This window comes from Sceloporus occidentalis, unplaced genomic scaffold (assembly GCF_023333645.1).
Source record: "Sceloporus occidentalis isolate IW3139 unplaced genomic scaffold, rSceOcc1.0.p SCAF_3, whole genome shotgun sequence".
NCBI classification, from domain to species: Eukaryota; Metazoa; Chordata; class Lepidosauria; order Squamata; family Phrynosomatidae; genus Sceloporus; species Sceloporus occidentalis.
The window spans coordinates 48,260,177-48,276,214 of NW_028316983.1; the positions used below are offsets into that span (position 1 = coordinate 48,260,177).

Below are 16,038 nucleotides of genomic sequence, written 5' to 3' on the forward strand. Positions count from 1 at the left end.
TGATTGGTGCACTGACAAGCAGTATACATCATGTCCTAAAGCAGTGAGGGAGGCGAAATCAAGGCCCTGCATAGATAGGTCTAAACAAGAGAGATAAAAGTTGATGGGGCAACAAAGCCATACACAAGCCCTCTCTCAAACATTCCCCACATTAAATCTGGAGAGAATGTCTACTCATATTCAAATGAATGCAAGGCACTGCCTGTCAGACTTTTCTGGTGAATGTGGGAAGTTGGAGATGGGTGACGTGCATGGTCATGCTGCTTTACATGCATTGCTACACACCGTTTTGAGTATAACCCTTGAACAGGGTTTGATTCTGTAAGTATTCTGGTGCAAACAAGAGAATGAGGAGTGCTACTGAACTTACCTTTTCAGCACTCTGAACTCTTGCACATTTATAGAACTGTGCTTACCTGTGATCAGCCTTCAGTTCATGATTCCTTATATCCAGCCCCTTTTCTGTATATAGAACACCAAGTGGAATTACATCTTTAAAAATCTATTTAAAGTACAGTAATCCAGAGGCAATGAACTAGAGTCTCTTTTTAATGTTATCTATATAAAAAATAATGAGCGATTTACAGGTCTCTTTCTAATCAGAACCTCAGAAGTATATATAAAGGTGCTGTACAATATATAAACATTTACATCCAGTACAACCATAGGTTCCTCAACATTCCAAGGCCACATTGCTAAGTCATTTTATGCAGTTGGGTACAGATACAAAGTCTCTGGGTAAGAGGGCTGACATCAAATAGCGGACAACAAATCAGGTCACACCATTAAATGGCTGAATAGCATCTGGATTAAAAGGGTATTTTGCTGAATAACGGGGCAGGGGGAACCTTTACAGTTTTACTAGTCATCCTGATATCTTTGCGATTTTCATTCAACACTATTCTGTGACAGCGTAGAGAATCTTATTCATGATATTTGTCAATGTATTAATCTACACAGGCTAACTCAAATATTAAATATTTTCACAGTAATGTTCTACATATTTGCACATTTTCTACAGCAACAAGTTCTTAAATGAGAAGCAGAGAGAAACAGCAAATGATACATTAAAAAAATGATTTTCAGATGATAGAGAATTAAACAGATGGTATTTTTAAAAAACAGTTCTCTGTCCTGCCCAGAACTGATTTGTTTTGTCTTAGCTTTTCCATAGAAATATTCAGGGGAAACAGTTCAAGCGATAGAAAGACTTTTAACTTCTAAAATTGAATTCCTTTGACCTATATCACAAGTTGTTTTCAAAATGCAAGGGAATTAACAACACCTGATGATTTTAGGGGTAGAACACTCCCATTTTAGAAAACAAGCCCATGTTGATCTGCAGGGGACTTTCAAGTTCACAGACAATATGCATAAGTCTTGCACAGATTTATAAAAAGATGAACAGATGGTTCAATGTGGATTCAATGAGCATCATCACATAAGTGTATCATCCTCGCTGCCACATGTACAGCTCTTTATAGAAGTAATAGGCAGTCTTGAAACTTTTCAACTTTTCTTCTTTTCTGTGACATCTGGAAGCCAGCAGGTATCCTACTTAAGTTTTGCTAAACCTTTCTGCTGTTCTTTCTCAGTGTGCTCTTTGGTATCACTGGTCTTTCCCTCCCACCATCACACAAACCATCAGCAACAGCTAACAGCTTCCCTTAGGAAGGCTCGTGCTTTTAAAGAGGTGAGTGGCATGCTGTGAAGCCACATGTCACTTGTGTTAACTGCTTCTGGTCAAATTAGACTAGCAGGATCAGCACAGGAGGGAGCACAGTTGTCATATCAGCAACAATAGAACCAAGCTACCATGATAATAACAGATACATCTCATTCTAGAGTGCTCCTGAGTTCAGTCCTGAAATGATGCCATAGACAGGCAAGATTAGAATAATTTAATTTTCTCTGCAATCAAGACTTATTGCAGAGTTCAAAGAAATAATAGTGTCCTGGACATCTGCACCAATCTACTTCTGGTAGTGTACACTGAGTAGTTTGAGGGGGAAAGCTACATGTTACAAATATGTGCATGACTGCGAAGCAGTAATCTAGAAGTAACATCTTCCAAAGCTACAATACCTAGCCTATAGTTCTAAAACCAACAGGTAATCCTATGCCGTTCAATTAACTGATGAATGGTGGGGGTCAACATTTATGTAAATCCCATTGATTTAATGGGTGTACTCCATTTGGAATTACTAACTGGATTTGGGCCCATAATGTGTGTTACTGAAAATATAGTTCTGTAGACAGATGTGCTCTGAATGGACAATAAATTCTGCAAATCAAGGTGAATAACTTCCATCTTGTTGGCTCAGGATGCATGGCACTGTAGCAACTGCACAAATGCATTGAGTGGGTAACCCAGTCCCATTCTAGTCAATAAAGTAGTAAAATTGGGAACCAAATTACAAGCTGCTGTTGCTCTGTAATGAAAGGGGATTTAAAATGTCAAAGAGAAGAGGTTCATCATTGAAGGGGGGAATTGCTATGTAAAAGGATAGCCTTACACATTTTTTCCCTTTAAAAAGTGTAAAGGAGCCGTGGTGGTGCAGTGCTCCAGTCACACACTCATAAACCACAAGGTTGTGAATTCAATCCCAGCCAGAAGCTCAGGGTTGACTCAGCCTGGCATCCTTCCAATGTCGCTAAAATTGTTGGGGGCAATTAGCTTACATATTGTAAACCGCTTAGGGAGTGCTTAAGTGCACAGATAAGCAGTATAGAATTGTACCTGCTATTGCTATTGCTATTAAATATTAAATAGTGGATGGAGACACAACCTATATTATTACAGTGGGAACATATCCAGGGGTAGTTGTGTTAGCCGTGTAGCAAAGTACAACAACATCCAAAATCTACAAAAACAGCTATACTTTTATTGGGGTAACCAAAATGTATAAAATATATGTCACAAGCTTTCAAAGCTCCACTGGCTTCTCCACCAGGCAAAAGTATTAAAAATAATATAGGGAAAAAAGAAACTGACGACAGGCCTGCATTTTGTCAGGGTGTTGGTGTTTTGAATATGGAGGGATATCTATGCAGGCAGGCCACTCCTCCTAGCCACGTGGTACTGGGAAAAAGTATTTTAAAGGCCAGGAAATTAAAATTTTGTTAATGGAATATAAATTCCCTGGATTTTAAAATACAGTCAGGCCTTCATATCAAGGGGGTATATATTCCGGATCCCCCTGTGGACACAAAAAAACATGGGATTTCAAATCTCATTGTCGCTAATGGTAGCACAAAGTGCATGCAGCCATTGAGAACAATAGGGCTTGCCATCCGCAGATGCTCAAATCTGCAGATGCAAGCCCATGGATGGTAATGTCTCACTGTACTTTGTTTCCCAGTACCACATGGCCAAAAGAAGTGGCTTGCCATCACAGCTATCCCTCAATACTCAGAACAACTACACCAACATCCTGACAAAATGTAGGCCTGTGACTAACAACAATTTCCCCCCTCCTGTATTATATTTAATACTTTTGCCTGATGAAGAAACCAGTGGAGCTTTGTAAGCTTGCAACATATATATTTTATACATTTTGGTTGTCTGAATAAAGGTATCACTCTTTTATGGCTTTTGGATGCTATTGTACTTTATTGTGGAGGGAAGGGGAGAAGACAGTTAGGAGCAGCGTAGTTCTTAGAAGTGGTAACAGCTATTTGCTCTGTTGTCATGATGCTGCTGTGAAACAATTTTGGCTTTCCCTGAAACATTAAACAATGGCCAAGATCCTGTTCAGTAATAACAAACAAAGTTCTATTGATGTACTTGCATGAAAGGAGCTGTCCAAGATTCAGCTGTGACATTCTGCTGATCATTCCAAGCACTGGGCTGTGCCTATGCAACCAGCTTTTAACCCAGGCCCAAATGTGCTGCAGGCAATTAAATGGGGTGGGCTGGGGGTAATAAATACTTCCTTTTGCAAACATTTATGAAGAACAACCATCAGCACTGATCTAATGTCAAAGAGGATTCTAGCCAAAACATAAAACTGATTAACCAGAAACTGTGGTGGAACATACAAATGGATAGACATACATATAATAGGCAGTGATAGTTCTATCTTTAACCCTTACATGTTTCAGAAATCATCTCTACAGTTTAAAAGGCCAAAAAGAGCGGGATGAAAAAAACAGGTTTAAGATGAAAATGAAACCGAAGAGAAGAGGCTGAAAAGTAGGTAAAAATAGTAACAGACTTAAAACCTATATGAAAGCAGCCAGATAAAGGGGAAGTTAAAATTTTTACCTAGTCACGTTTTTAGTGTAATTTTTCATTTATGCTTAGGAAGGTTAACTAAAAACATTTGAAAAATCTGATCTGATCCACAAAGTGATCTTTCAGCTTGGCTGTGGTTTAAACCAAGTCAGCAACCACCCAGGCTCATTCAAAGAAAACCAGTTGTATTGCTTTGCCTTATTTAAAGCCCAATGAATTCCAGTTCTTCCACCCTGTCAACAGCTCACTCTCATTACCTACATATGTGAGGTGCAAATGTGCTCAATAGTCCTCACTATTACTATGTGTACACATGCAGAAGCAAAAGAGATATGCTTCATGGACTCTATTTAAAAATAGAAACTAATGTATGTACAAATAAGGAAAGAAAATATAACAGGCTTCTACTAATAGGCACAAGCAAAGATGACTCATTAAAAAAGATGAGCTTGGATTAGTTCTGGTTTACTTGCTATAATCTACGATCTTAAATTTTCAGGCAAGGCAGGAAATTTTCAAATGTTTAGCCAGCATTAAGCAAAAGAACAGCTAAACAACAGATGGGAAATTCTCACAGACAGCATGACAGAAAGCTTGGAAGCATATGCACTCTCTGAACATTTAATTTCTAATGTGAAAGTGTTCAAAAGAAGGGGGAGGAGAAGGAAATAATTTGATGGCAACCCTGAAAATATTTACTCCCATGCAGTCTCACAGAAATGGATAGCATTCTCTTTTGTAAGTGATTCAAAACTGCACAACTTTCAGACCTGAATTTGTATCATCTGTTTAAGTTGGCATCAACAGTTTAAACAAAATTGTCAGAGAGAAAAACGGCAATGTATCACATATACATGAAGGGGCTCTGTCCTGTTTGTAGTTAAGTGGCTGAGACAGGAGAGGAAAGAACTGTGTGAAAAAGGCTTCAGGGCATATTTGCTCCCTGACTCCTTGGAGCCAAAAGAACAAGGGCCACCCAACTTCTTGCTTCAGTGAGAACTCAGAACTATGTAAACATGCAGCATGCCTGAGTAAACACTCAATTTTGAGACAAAAATCTTTCCTTTCCTGTGGAAGAGGAAAACAGAAGATTCAACAGGATACAGTAGATAACTTGGCACAAGAACAAGTAGTGAATCATGATTATGCTAATAATAGGCATTAAATAATGTTGTTCATTAACCCACAATACTATCAAGAAAGCCTTAGCAGTGCAACATCAGGGACAGCAGGACACCATCTTCAAAGGGGACAAAAGGACAGCAGCATTTGAAGAGAGTTTCTCATATGCAATCCAAAAAGTCCTTCATGCAGCCTAACTATGATCAAATCAATGTCCATCCATTCTGTCAATCACAGTGACTGAAAAAAAGATAGTTTTATGAAACAGAAAACCATTTAAATGACCAAATTATAAACCTGATTAAAATGTCTTCTAAAAAAGTCTCCATCAAACCCGTTTGTCAGTCAAACCTGTTGCTTTTGTGACTTTACTTGCACTTGGTACCTTCCAAGGTCCAGGAGTTATTGGTTTCTTCACTGGATATCTGCTCTCAGATTTGACAATTCCATCCTCTTTGGTTTTATCAGCTGTCTCCAAGTCATTGTCTCTGAATTTGTTCAGGACATCAAGTTCTTCTGCTTCAAGTCTGGTGTTTTTATCTCCAGAACAGAGTGACTCTTCTGGAAGACCTGCCATTTTGAATTGGTTAGTGCTTTTCATTTTCTCTTCCAACATTTTCTTCCTGAGTTCATTAGTCTTAGGAAGTGGAAGAGATTTCGCTACTGTTTTGGTATTTGTTGTCTTTGAAGGGTATTTATCATCCTTCCCACATACGTTTTGCTTAGTAGCTTCCTTCATTGCTCCTAATTTCAGTTTTTCACCCTTTAGTGGCACAGTTGCATTTTTATCACCAGCAGCTGCTCTACTCTGAAATTCTGTTAACCCTTCTGTGTGCAGTTTCTCTCTGCTTTTCTCTCTCTTTGGATATTTCTGGGGACTGGCAGATCTACTTCTTTTTTCTGTGTCAGATACTTTTCCATTATCTGTATTCTCAGAGGTTCCCAGGTGCTTCTTTTCATGTATTCTCAGACTTTCTGGCTGGTCTAAACAATTCTTGTGTGTTTCTTTAGGTTCATTCTTTTTAGGACTGTTGTGTGATGCTTGATTATGAACTCTGAAAGTACTATTGCTCATCTTTTTTGGACTCACTGATCTGCCTCTGCTGGCTGCATCGTCCATTTCTAACTGTGCAGTACTGTGCACCTCCTTATTACTTGGACTGGAGGGATGGTCCCATTTGTTCACATTCTTTTGTGCAGAACTTGCATTCTTAATCTCCAAGTGGTCTTCCATTAAAGTGCTTTTCTTTTCAGGCACAGTGTTCTTTCGTTCTTCCAGTTTCTCAGACATTTGAACTTTCATTAAAGCTTCTTCTGATCCTGGCAAATGAGATGCTTCAGATGTGGAAGCAGAATGTGAGGATGGGGGAAGTGGTGTTTGTTCACCATGTGTTACACTTGAGGATGTTGGATTAAAATTATCCAGATCACCTGCATCAAAACAAGAAAAATATGCAGCTAATAAGCATCAATTCTCAACATCTAAAGCCCTTAAAAGGTTAATGATAAACTATGTACAGATCAATGTAATGCCCTATGAGGTATGACAAAAATATTAGATTATTAGATTTTAAACCATGAATTGGTTGGCTAATAAGTATATCTATTCCCTACATGTAAACAATTTCCCCCTCTGTTTAGCAAACCTGTTCTCCAGGTATGCTCATCCCCTCTCCCTGTACCATGAAAGTTTGGGAACTACACTATTGCAACTTGTCTTTCAGTTAATGCCAACATCATGCTTTGTACACGATAGTTCAAAGAAAATATAGGTTTTTTTCCTCTTGCACTTGTTAAGGCTATTCTTGCCAGATCTCTTAGGCCTATGTTATGTTACCTACCCTTCAATTCACTTTCAGATTCTCAAAATCCTATCCACACACAAGCAATTAATCTCAAAAGTGTACCTTAGGCCACAGTTTCCTAAACTAAAAGCAGGAAGCTAGGCTAAGAAAGGAAGAGATGCCACATGTTCAGTAGTTTTATCCACCATCCTCTCTTGCATTATAGCTGAAGGACAGAAGTGGGGCATGGCACACATCCTCTCATTAGTCTCAAGGTAAGTCCTTCATTGAAAGGATCTTGGAAAATTTTGCATGAAGTTTGCACAATGGGTAAATAAAAAGGAAATGAAAACCTCAAAATGGTGTTATGTAGGGAACTTTAATCAAAAATACTAAATACTGTTGGAAGTTAAGAGTTTCCCAGGGTCTTAGCCCTTGTTTGGGAAAAATATGAAACCTAAAACTGTAAGGGAATCAGTTTTCTTTTACCAGAATAGCATGCCTCAATCTGTTGTTACTTCCACTGAGCTGAAACTGACTCAAATAAACAAGATAGGCAGTTTCAGATAACAAACTTAGAAACAGTTTACTAATGGCTGTTATATTTACATATGCATGTGGGAAAGCCTACTAGCTAATGAAAATATTAGGTAAAAGAAAAAGCTTCAATCTTTAACTCACCATCTTGCTGGTGGAGAAGCAAAGGTGAAGGAGAGATCCGAAAAAAGGAAGAATGGTGAAGAAGATATGAGATTATGAAGGGGTAGTTTTATATGACTGATGTCCCTAGGAAGTTTCCCAGATCACATGGTCTAGTTTTTTGGGTACCCAAAAGGTATTTATGTCCAAGCATTTCCAAGGACAGAAAGAGCAAATGGGGAGGGAAAAACAACAACAGAACAATTTCACATGCAGGAAATTCTGTCCTACCTAAACCCCAATTGCTCTAACAGTAAGAAAAGAGGTAAGAGAGAATGTTGGAATTTTCCAACAAATACCAAATACTTTTCAGTTTTCATCTTTCTCAAAAACAATATATGTAATGACTAGAATATTTCAGTACACGATCTGTCTTTAAACCATTTCTACTATATAACCCCAAGGAAGCTGTGTTTTCTACATGCAGATGTCTTTTATCTTTGGTTAAAGTTTTCTACCTGGCTCTGCACCATTTTGAGGCTTTATATTCTTCTTCATTTTCTACTTTGATGTTGGCACTATGCTGTTTTCCTGGCGAGAGAGAGTAATCATATTTACAACATCTTCCCTCTCTGATGTATACTATGGTATCACAACTATTTGTTGGCACTGGGGAAGGCTTGTGGGATTTATTATCCTTGGCTAAAAATTATGCTACTATACCAGTCACAGGCTACACTTAGCATAATTCATGTCAAAAGAAAACTAAGAACAGGGAGAATGAAAAACTATTCAAAGCAAATAAAAGGAGGCCAATCACAAGACATGCAGATTTACCAAGTCTTTAAGGAAAGACCAAGAAAAGCACTGAAAGCTTTAATGCTGCTCAGGTTTCACGTAGGAGCACAAACTGGAAGGAGCCAAACCTGAGGGAGGAAGAGAAAAAGCCCAGGACTATATACCAAAATCACAGCACACAGTAAAAGATTTCATCAGAAATGTATGATTCACAAGCACAGTACAAGAGCTGGCATAGTGAGGGCTGAGAATCCCCCTCTTCTCCTTCATTTCTTAGTGAATCTAAGTAACTGCAGAGAGAAGAAAGGGAGCTCCCTCCAGAGATGTTAGGAATACCTTGGACTGTAAGAAGGTATTTGCACTTTTTAACAAACATGGTTTAAAGGAGGATTTAAATGGATGATCTAGTAGAATAGATACAAAGCAGAGAAAAGAAAAAGAGAAAGATTATGTAAACTCTTATTTGATGCACAACTAGACTGAGAAAACAATGAAATCTTTCTAGTTCTTCAGAATTCTTTACATGGAAAGGGGGATACCAAGGGGCACATAAGTTCTTATGCTTGGAAGCTCACTTTGGCTGCTGCCACACTGCAGAATTAATGCAGTCTGACACTGCTTTAACTGTCATGGTCCATCCTATGGAATTCTGGGATTTGCAGTTTGTTGTGCCACCAGAGATGCTTGACAGAGAAGACCAAGTGTCCCACAAAACTACAAATCCCATAGCACTGAGCCACAGCAGTTAAAGCAATGTCAACTACATTAGTGGCAGCAGCCTTTCTCTTTCACCAGAATCAAGTGTCATGGAACTAAAAACCGCTGATCTGACTATTCCAATTTTACCTCAGATGTGCTCTGTGACACTAACACTGACTCCCTGCTCCCAAAGTATATGGTAAAAGCAGACATTTTTTGCTGGACCCCCAAAGTCTACCTTCATTTATTAATTTACCTGTCTTTGAAGCTATAAATAACTTTGCATCAGGTTATTTGAAGGTCTACTTTCTTAATAAAATGTACCCACCTCGATCTTAAAATATGTTTCTCTTTAAGTACCCCTGCCAAGTAGAATGAGCAGAAATCACTTTTCCAGGGGTGGCCCCTCGATTTGATAATGCTCTCCCCAAGCAGCTCATTTGGAATCTACATTGCAGGTCTATTAGGTAACAATTAAGATCTTTTCATTTTCCCCAGGCTATTAAATCTTAAGAGTTTTTAACCATCTATAACAGGGGTAGGCAACCTTTTTGAGCCGGGGGCCGGGTTGCTGTCCCTCAGACAACTGGGGGGCCGAAGCCAGGGGGTGGAGCTTCCACCCTCCGGGGGCGGGGCTGCATGCCGGGGGTGGACTTTCCACCCACTGGTGGCGGAGCTGCACGCCGGGGGTGGAGCCTCCACCCTCCAAGGGCCAGGCCTCCTCTTTGCTGGCCCCTGAGGGGCCCCAGGCCCCATCAGAGGCTGGGAAAGAGCCGGCGGGGGCCGCCAGCGTTGGAGGCCTCCTCCTCTTTGCCGGTCCCTAACGTGGCCCAAGGCCCCGTGAGAGGCCGGCAAAAAAGTCCTAGAGGCCCGCCGCCACCACCGGAGCCCTGTTGGAGGGCCCCGGCCACTGCAACGGGCCTCCCAGAGGCCTGCCGCCGCCACCGCCGCCATCGGAGCCCTGTTTTGTTTCTCAAAATGGCAGCAAAGTCTCGCGTGAGACTTCGCCTCTAGGCTGCTGCCATTTTTTTCTCAAAATGGCGGCAAAGTCTCACGCGACCACAGGAAAGGTCGCGCGAGACTTCGCCGCCATTTTGAGAAACAAAATGGCGGTGCCCGGAGCGGCAAAAAGCAGCAATCGGTGGCGGCGGCAGGAGTGTGCAGGGGCTGGCTGAAAGGCCTCAGCGGGCCGCATCCGGCCCATGGGCCGGAGGTTGCCGACCTCTGATCTATAATGATTTCGGGTTTTCTAAGATTTTATGATCTATGAAACATTGCTGCAATTGTGGGCTCTTTTCACAATGACACTATCTGGTCTGCTGATTTAGGCTACATTTGTATTATTTTATTTTTTATTAAACTTTATATTTCATTGTAAGCAGATGACTTTTGTTATAGAACAACACATGAAAACATAAATAGGTATTTAAAGAGAGCAAACACAGAATGCCCTGCAGTTTGAACTTTCTACTTCTTCATTTAGCTCTTTTCCCAACATCAATAAATGAGGCTGTGTTATACTGACAGCACTTCCTGCCCCAAAACTTAAACAAAATACATTCTTCTTTAAGAGCACAGGCTATTGCAAACACGCAAAATACACAAGAACACAACAAAAATGCTATTAGGATATTTTACTTTGGACTTCTGAATCTTCCCTGAACTCAAAAGGCACTCCTTTGCTTAGCCCCTGTTCCTCAAGATCTGACTGAAAGGCACTTTTGTTGGTCAGTTGTTCAATGGACTTCCATGTGCCAAAAGCCACCAAGTCACTATTAAAAAAGCCCATTACTGTAATGTAAAATCTTCCTCTTTTGAAAGGTAGCACACATTTTTTAAAATTTAGTCGTAAAAAGCCAAGAAATTCTAAACAAAAACATGGAGCTAATGATCAAGACCTATATGAAAGAGTTGTCTTTACCTCTAGCTATCATAAACAAAATGGTTAAGTACAATATCATGGCAACAAGAAATTATATAACTTTATAAAGAGATTATACAGCACACACACATATACACACATTCACTCACAGTGGCCAATATCCTGCACCCATGTATCAATGCAGCTAGTCTCTTGATGACTGTATGTAAAGTCATTTCCATGCTGTTGTTAGGGGATGAGTGAGGATGCATCCAGCTACTTTCCTGCAGTTGAACACACAGTGACAGGCATCAGCACAGACCTTCAGGTCCCTGCAAATGACATTCTTGCAGCTCATCCCCTTCCTCTCCAACAACATGGAAATGACAGCGTTTGGGACAGCATCACTGCTTACAATGTGGGTTTTTTTTTGGAGGTGGGGGATTTTGGTCATTGCATGGTTGGAACAGAATTCCAACCACTGCAACAACCAAAAAAGTGAGTTGGTCCAACTTCTGCCACTGTAGTCTACTGAGATGCTAGCCTTAATGTACTTGTGTATGTTACATCAGAATGGATTGTTTATGTTAAACGTCCCTAGATAATCTTAGATTACCAGAGTTTCCACAGAAATACATGTCAGGATCATGCAGCTTTCTGCTTTCTGCAGAGCGTATATAGATATTTACACCAGCATAGTGCCTCAAATAAAATAAAATAAAAATCTAGCCACTGGATCGTGGTCTTGAAAGTATCGTAGGTCCTTTATAAACAGGCCTTTTAGTACATACCCTGTACGTACTAGGGTTGCCCGGGGGCGTCTCTTTCAGATGCCCCCAACCCTAGTACGTACAGGGTACATACAAAATGACAGCGCCCATTCTACATGGCCGCTGCCATTAGGACATCATGGCCGCGCCGCCTCCAAACGAAGCGGCACGGACATGACGTCCTGGCGCTGTGGAAGGGCTCTTTTTGGGTTTTGTGTCGCTGGTGCAGCCTTTACATGGCTGTGCCAGTGACACAAAGGAGAAAGGGGCCAAGTGGCCCCTTTCTCCTTTCCCCGCCGCTGTCAGGGTGTCCTTGGGGCATGAAGCCCCAAGGACACTCCCTTTCCAGGCCGCTGGGAAGCTGCCTTTTGCTGCTTCTCCGTGGCCTGGAAAAGCAGTGGATCAGGGCCTCAGGGCTGCCGCTGTGGCAGCTGAGGCCTTGATCCGTCGGGGAAAGGGGTGGTTTGTAAACCACCTTAGAAAAGTTACAAAATTTAGTCTAACAAGGGATTTCTACGGTTATATGCTCATGGGATTACTTGAAGACGTCAGCATGATGAGTGGGAAATAAAAGAGGAATGTGTATGAACAAAGCTGATGGCTTAAAAACACATTTATGGCCTTTCATAATGGCAGTTTTGTTTTTGGTCTGTACATATTGTTTACCTTATAGACATGGCAGATGAATGCTCTTAACCCAGAAACACAAACGACAGGGAAAGATGGAGGTCGGGGATGGAAAATCTTTGGCCCTCAAGAAGGACCTGTACTACAACTCCCATGAACAACCCTAATGACTGTTCACACTGGCTGGGGCTAATGGTAGTTGAAATCCAAATTTCATGAAGGGACACATACTGTAGAAAGCAAAATGCTCTTTAATACTAGAAGCTTTTCATAACAGCTTCTGGATCTGAATGAGAAACTAAAACAGCTCTGCTTCATTCTAGGATATATCTCCCATTCAGATAATAACAAACCTGGACTAATCAGTATACTTCTACTTCTACTGCATCACCTGCAGAGGTGTTTGCAGGTGATCCCATGAGCATAGACAGCAGAGGACTGACAAGGGACTGACAAGTTGCATCACAGTTTATGAGGGTAAAATTCCTCTGTGAATATCTTTACTAGATTGTACATCTTTACTTTTCAAGTGAAATAATGAGATAAGTTAAAAAAAAAAAAAACAAGCACAGAATCCGAGCAGAAATGTAAGCAAATGGGAAAACTATTTCTAGACAGCTGGCTGATTCCACAAAAGGTACTAAAGCCACAAAAAGTTACTACTATTACTACTGTTGTTTTTGATGGAAGGATGGGAGTCAATAATATTAAATATTATTACATTCTACTCTCAGAGAAAAGTTGAAATAAGGTAGAATGGCAAATTTGTTTGACTTGTTTCCTGAGAAGAAGGTGGAGTTAATCATTTTCTAATCGCTCTCATAAATCTGAAGAACAGCAGCATCTTCAGCATATAGTGTGACCTCATAAGTTATCCTGTCTTATCTACCAGCTCAACAAACAATTCAACAGCCCTGCTTTCTTACCATGATCTGGTATCAAGCCGGTTCCTGGTCGCAAAAGAAGGAGAACTTTATTTCCTCCAGACTGAATCAATTCAATGGCTCGTGTATGGGTGATTCCCTGGGTTGGCTCCCCATTGATTTCAACAATCTGATCACCAACCTGATACAGAAAAATATCCACATTAATTTACAAACACCATCTCTTTACAAAGAACATAGATATATAAATTCCACATTCAAGTAAAAGTAGCAAATGACATTCACATTAAAACAAATATTTTGGGACACAAAGAACAACCCCTCTCTTTATGAGATCTTAATTTATCAGCTCTTGGACTCTTGGAGTGAACCCTCCCTTCAGGCACTTCAAAAAAGAAGAGGAAGAGAAGGAGAAGAGAAGGCTGCTGCTCTGCACTGCATGAACTGGCTATATTGACTCAGGCTGCTGGGAGCTGCAGTCTAACAACATCTGGGGTGCCACATGCTTCCTACCTCTGTGGGCATAAACAACCACTTACAGGTGTCTGCTAAAGGCTAGCCATGGAACTGATTTGGGAGTGGGGCTGTAGGAAGATCAACCTAACAATCATGGCATATACTGCAGTTTAGTTAATGAACAGTAGGTGTTGCTGTGAGATATGGTGTGACTGTGAATAGAGAGAAGAATAAGAGAAAGTGTATTTCTGTGTGCGAGAAATTTAGAATTAAATGATGTTCATGTTTCTGCAGTATAATTCATGAAATACAGTGCTGGAGTCTGATGGCCCAGGGGAAAGAAAGAAATTCCACTTAAAGTAAAATAATGCTATATCAATCCAATTATTTGGCTGTATCTTGCTTGACAAACACTATCCGGAACCTCTATACTTGCTTCACATTTTATTCTTTTAAGTGCATTTTTATAAATCTATCTGAAATAAAAAGTCTACATGAAAGCCCTAACAATTGTCTGCCATAAGTTGTCAATTGTTTCCTAAAGTAAAAAGTGATGTTTTCCACTGTGAATGGTCTTGATGGCATAACTATTTTTATATACAAATGATCTGCTGTTGGAGGGAAGATGTGAACTATTTGTTACTGGTGCCAATTATTTGGGATAGTTAATATAGAAAGGAAGTGGAAAGTGTTTTAAATCTCTCCAAACTGGTGGAACAGATATTAAAATGGCAAATTCAGTTTAATGTAAGCAAGTGAAAAATCATGTACAGTAGGGCATGGTCTCTGAGCTGTTGGTGACTGAAAAAGAGGGAGATCTTGGAGCTGTAATGGAAAACTCAGTAACAATGCTGACCCAGAGTACAGCAGTTGTAAAAAAGGAGATAATCCTTTACCCTGGGCATAGTTAGAAAAGAAATCAAAAATAAAACTGCTAACATAATAATTGTAGTTGTGTGCCTCCAAGTTATTTTTGACTTATGGTGACCCTAAGGTGAACCTATCACTGTGCTTTCTTGAGATGGGGTTTGCCATTGCCATCCTGAGGCTGAGAGAGTGTGACTTGCCCAAGGTCACTCAGGGTTTTTTTTTATGTTTGAGGGGGGGGGGAAGGAACCCTGATCTCCAGAGTTGCAGTCCAACACTCAAACCACTACATCACACTGGCTGGATCATAATGTCTACATACACGTTTGGTGGTGTCTATATTTACAATACTGTTCATAGCTCTGATTACAACACCACCAAAGACACATTGTGAAGGCAGAAAGATACAATGATTAATGTGCTACAGCAACTGCTTTATGAGGAAAGGTTAAAATAGTTGAGGCTTTTTCTCTTTGGCAAAAGATGGGTGTACACAATGATGGAGTTGTACAAATGTATACATGGATTGAAGAAAGAAGACAGGGAGAAGTTCCCCAGTGTCTCATCACATAATACTGTAGCCCAGAGTCATACAATGCATAGTGGGAAATTCAAGACAGACTAAAGGGACTGCTTCTTTAAATACTACATAATTAGACTATGCAATTCAACACTACAAGATGTTGTGATAGTCACCAATACTGGAAGGCACTAAACTTCACAGAGAATAGGGCTGTCAGTCATGATGGCTACATATTACTCCCAGTATTTGACAGATGACTTGAAGGTACAAACACAGAAACACATAAGATAGTGCATGACTAGTTGTTGGGAAACATGAGCAAAAGTGTAATTCCACTCCAGTTCTGCTTGTAGGCTTCACATAGGCATCTGCCTGGCCACTATGAGAACAGAATGCAGATGTTGATTAACCTTCTGTATGATCCAACATAGCTCCTCTTATGTCAAAACTGATATGCCACAATAATAAAATTTACAGAAAATGTCTATTATGTGTATGCTATTTAAAATACACTTGGAGAAACAGCATGGTCATTTACTAGGATCATTACACTACAGAACTGTGAAGAAAGCCTTTCTTTTTCTTACAGAAATCATGTGACCGATGCAACTGAAAATATGATGCTAACAGAAAATAGAAAGTCTGGGACCTCTTTTAGGGGAGAGGGGATGCACACCTAAAATATAAATGAGCAAGTGTGGCCCAGTGTTTATAACAAGATCTAATGTAGTTGATGGATACTTACACTCAGTCCCTGTTTTTATTTATAAA

At 40.2% G+C, this 16,038-nt stretch overlaps 1 protein-coding gene across 6 annotated transcripts in view; it reads right to left on the reverse strand.

The window, feature by feature from the left end:
- Positions 1 to 546: 546 nt before the first annotated feature.
- Positions 547 to 16,038, reverse strand: part of MAGI3 (membrane associated guanylate kinase, WW and PDZ domain containing 3) — a 188,840-nt gene continuing 173,348 nt past the window's right edge. For 4 of the 6 annotated variants that reach the window (XM_089514387.1, XM_089514386.1, XM_089514385.1 and 1 more), the window contains 2 exons: positions 13,464 to 13,602; positions 547 to 6,790 (listed from right to left, as the gene is read on the reverse strand). In XM_089514387.1, the coding sequence (XP_089370513.1) occupies positions 5,688 to 6,790; positions 13,464 to 13,602 (1,242 nt within the window). In that variant the 3' untranslated portion in view covers positions 547 to 5,687. Of the gene's footprint in view, positions 6,791 to 8,619; positions 8,709 to 13,463; positions 13,603 to 16,038 lie in introns of all 6 variants that reach the window. The other 2 variants (XM_089514390.1, XM_089514389.1) reach the window with 1 other exon arrangement.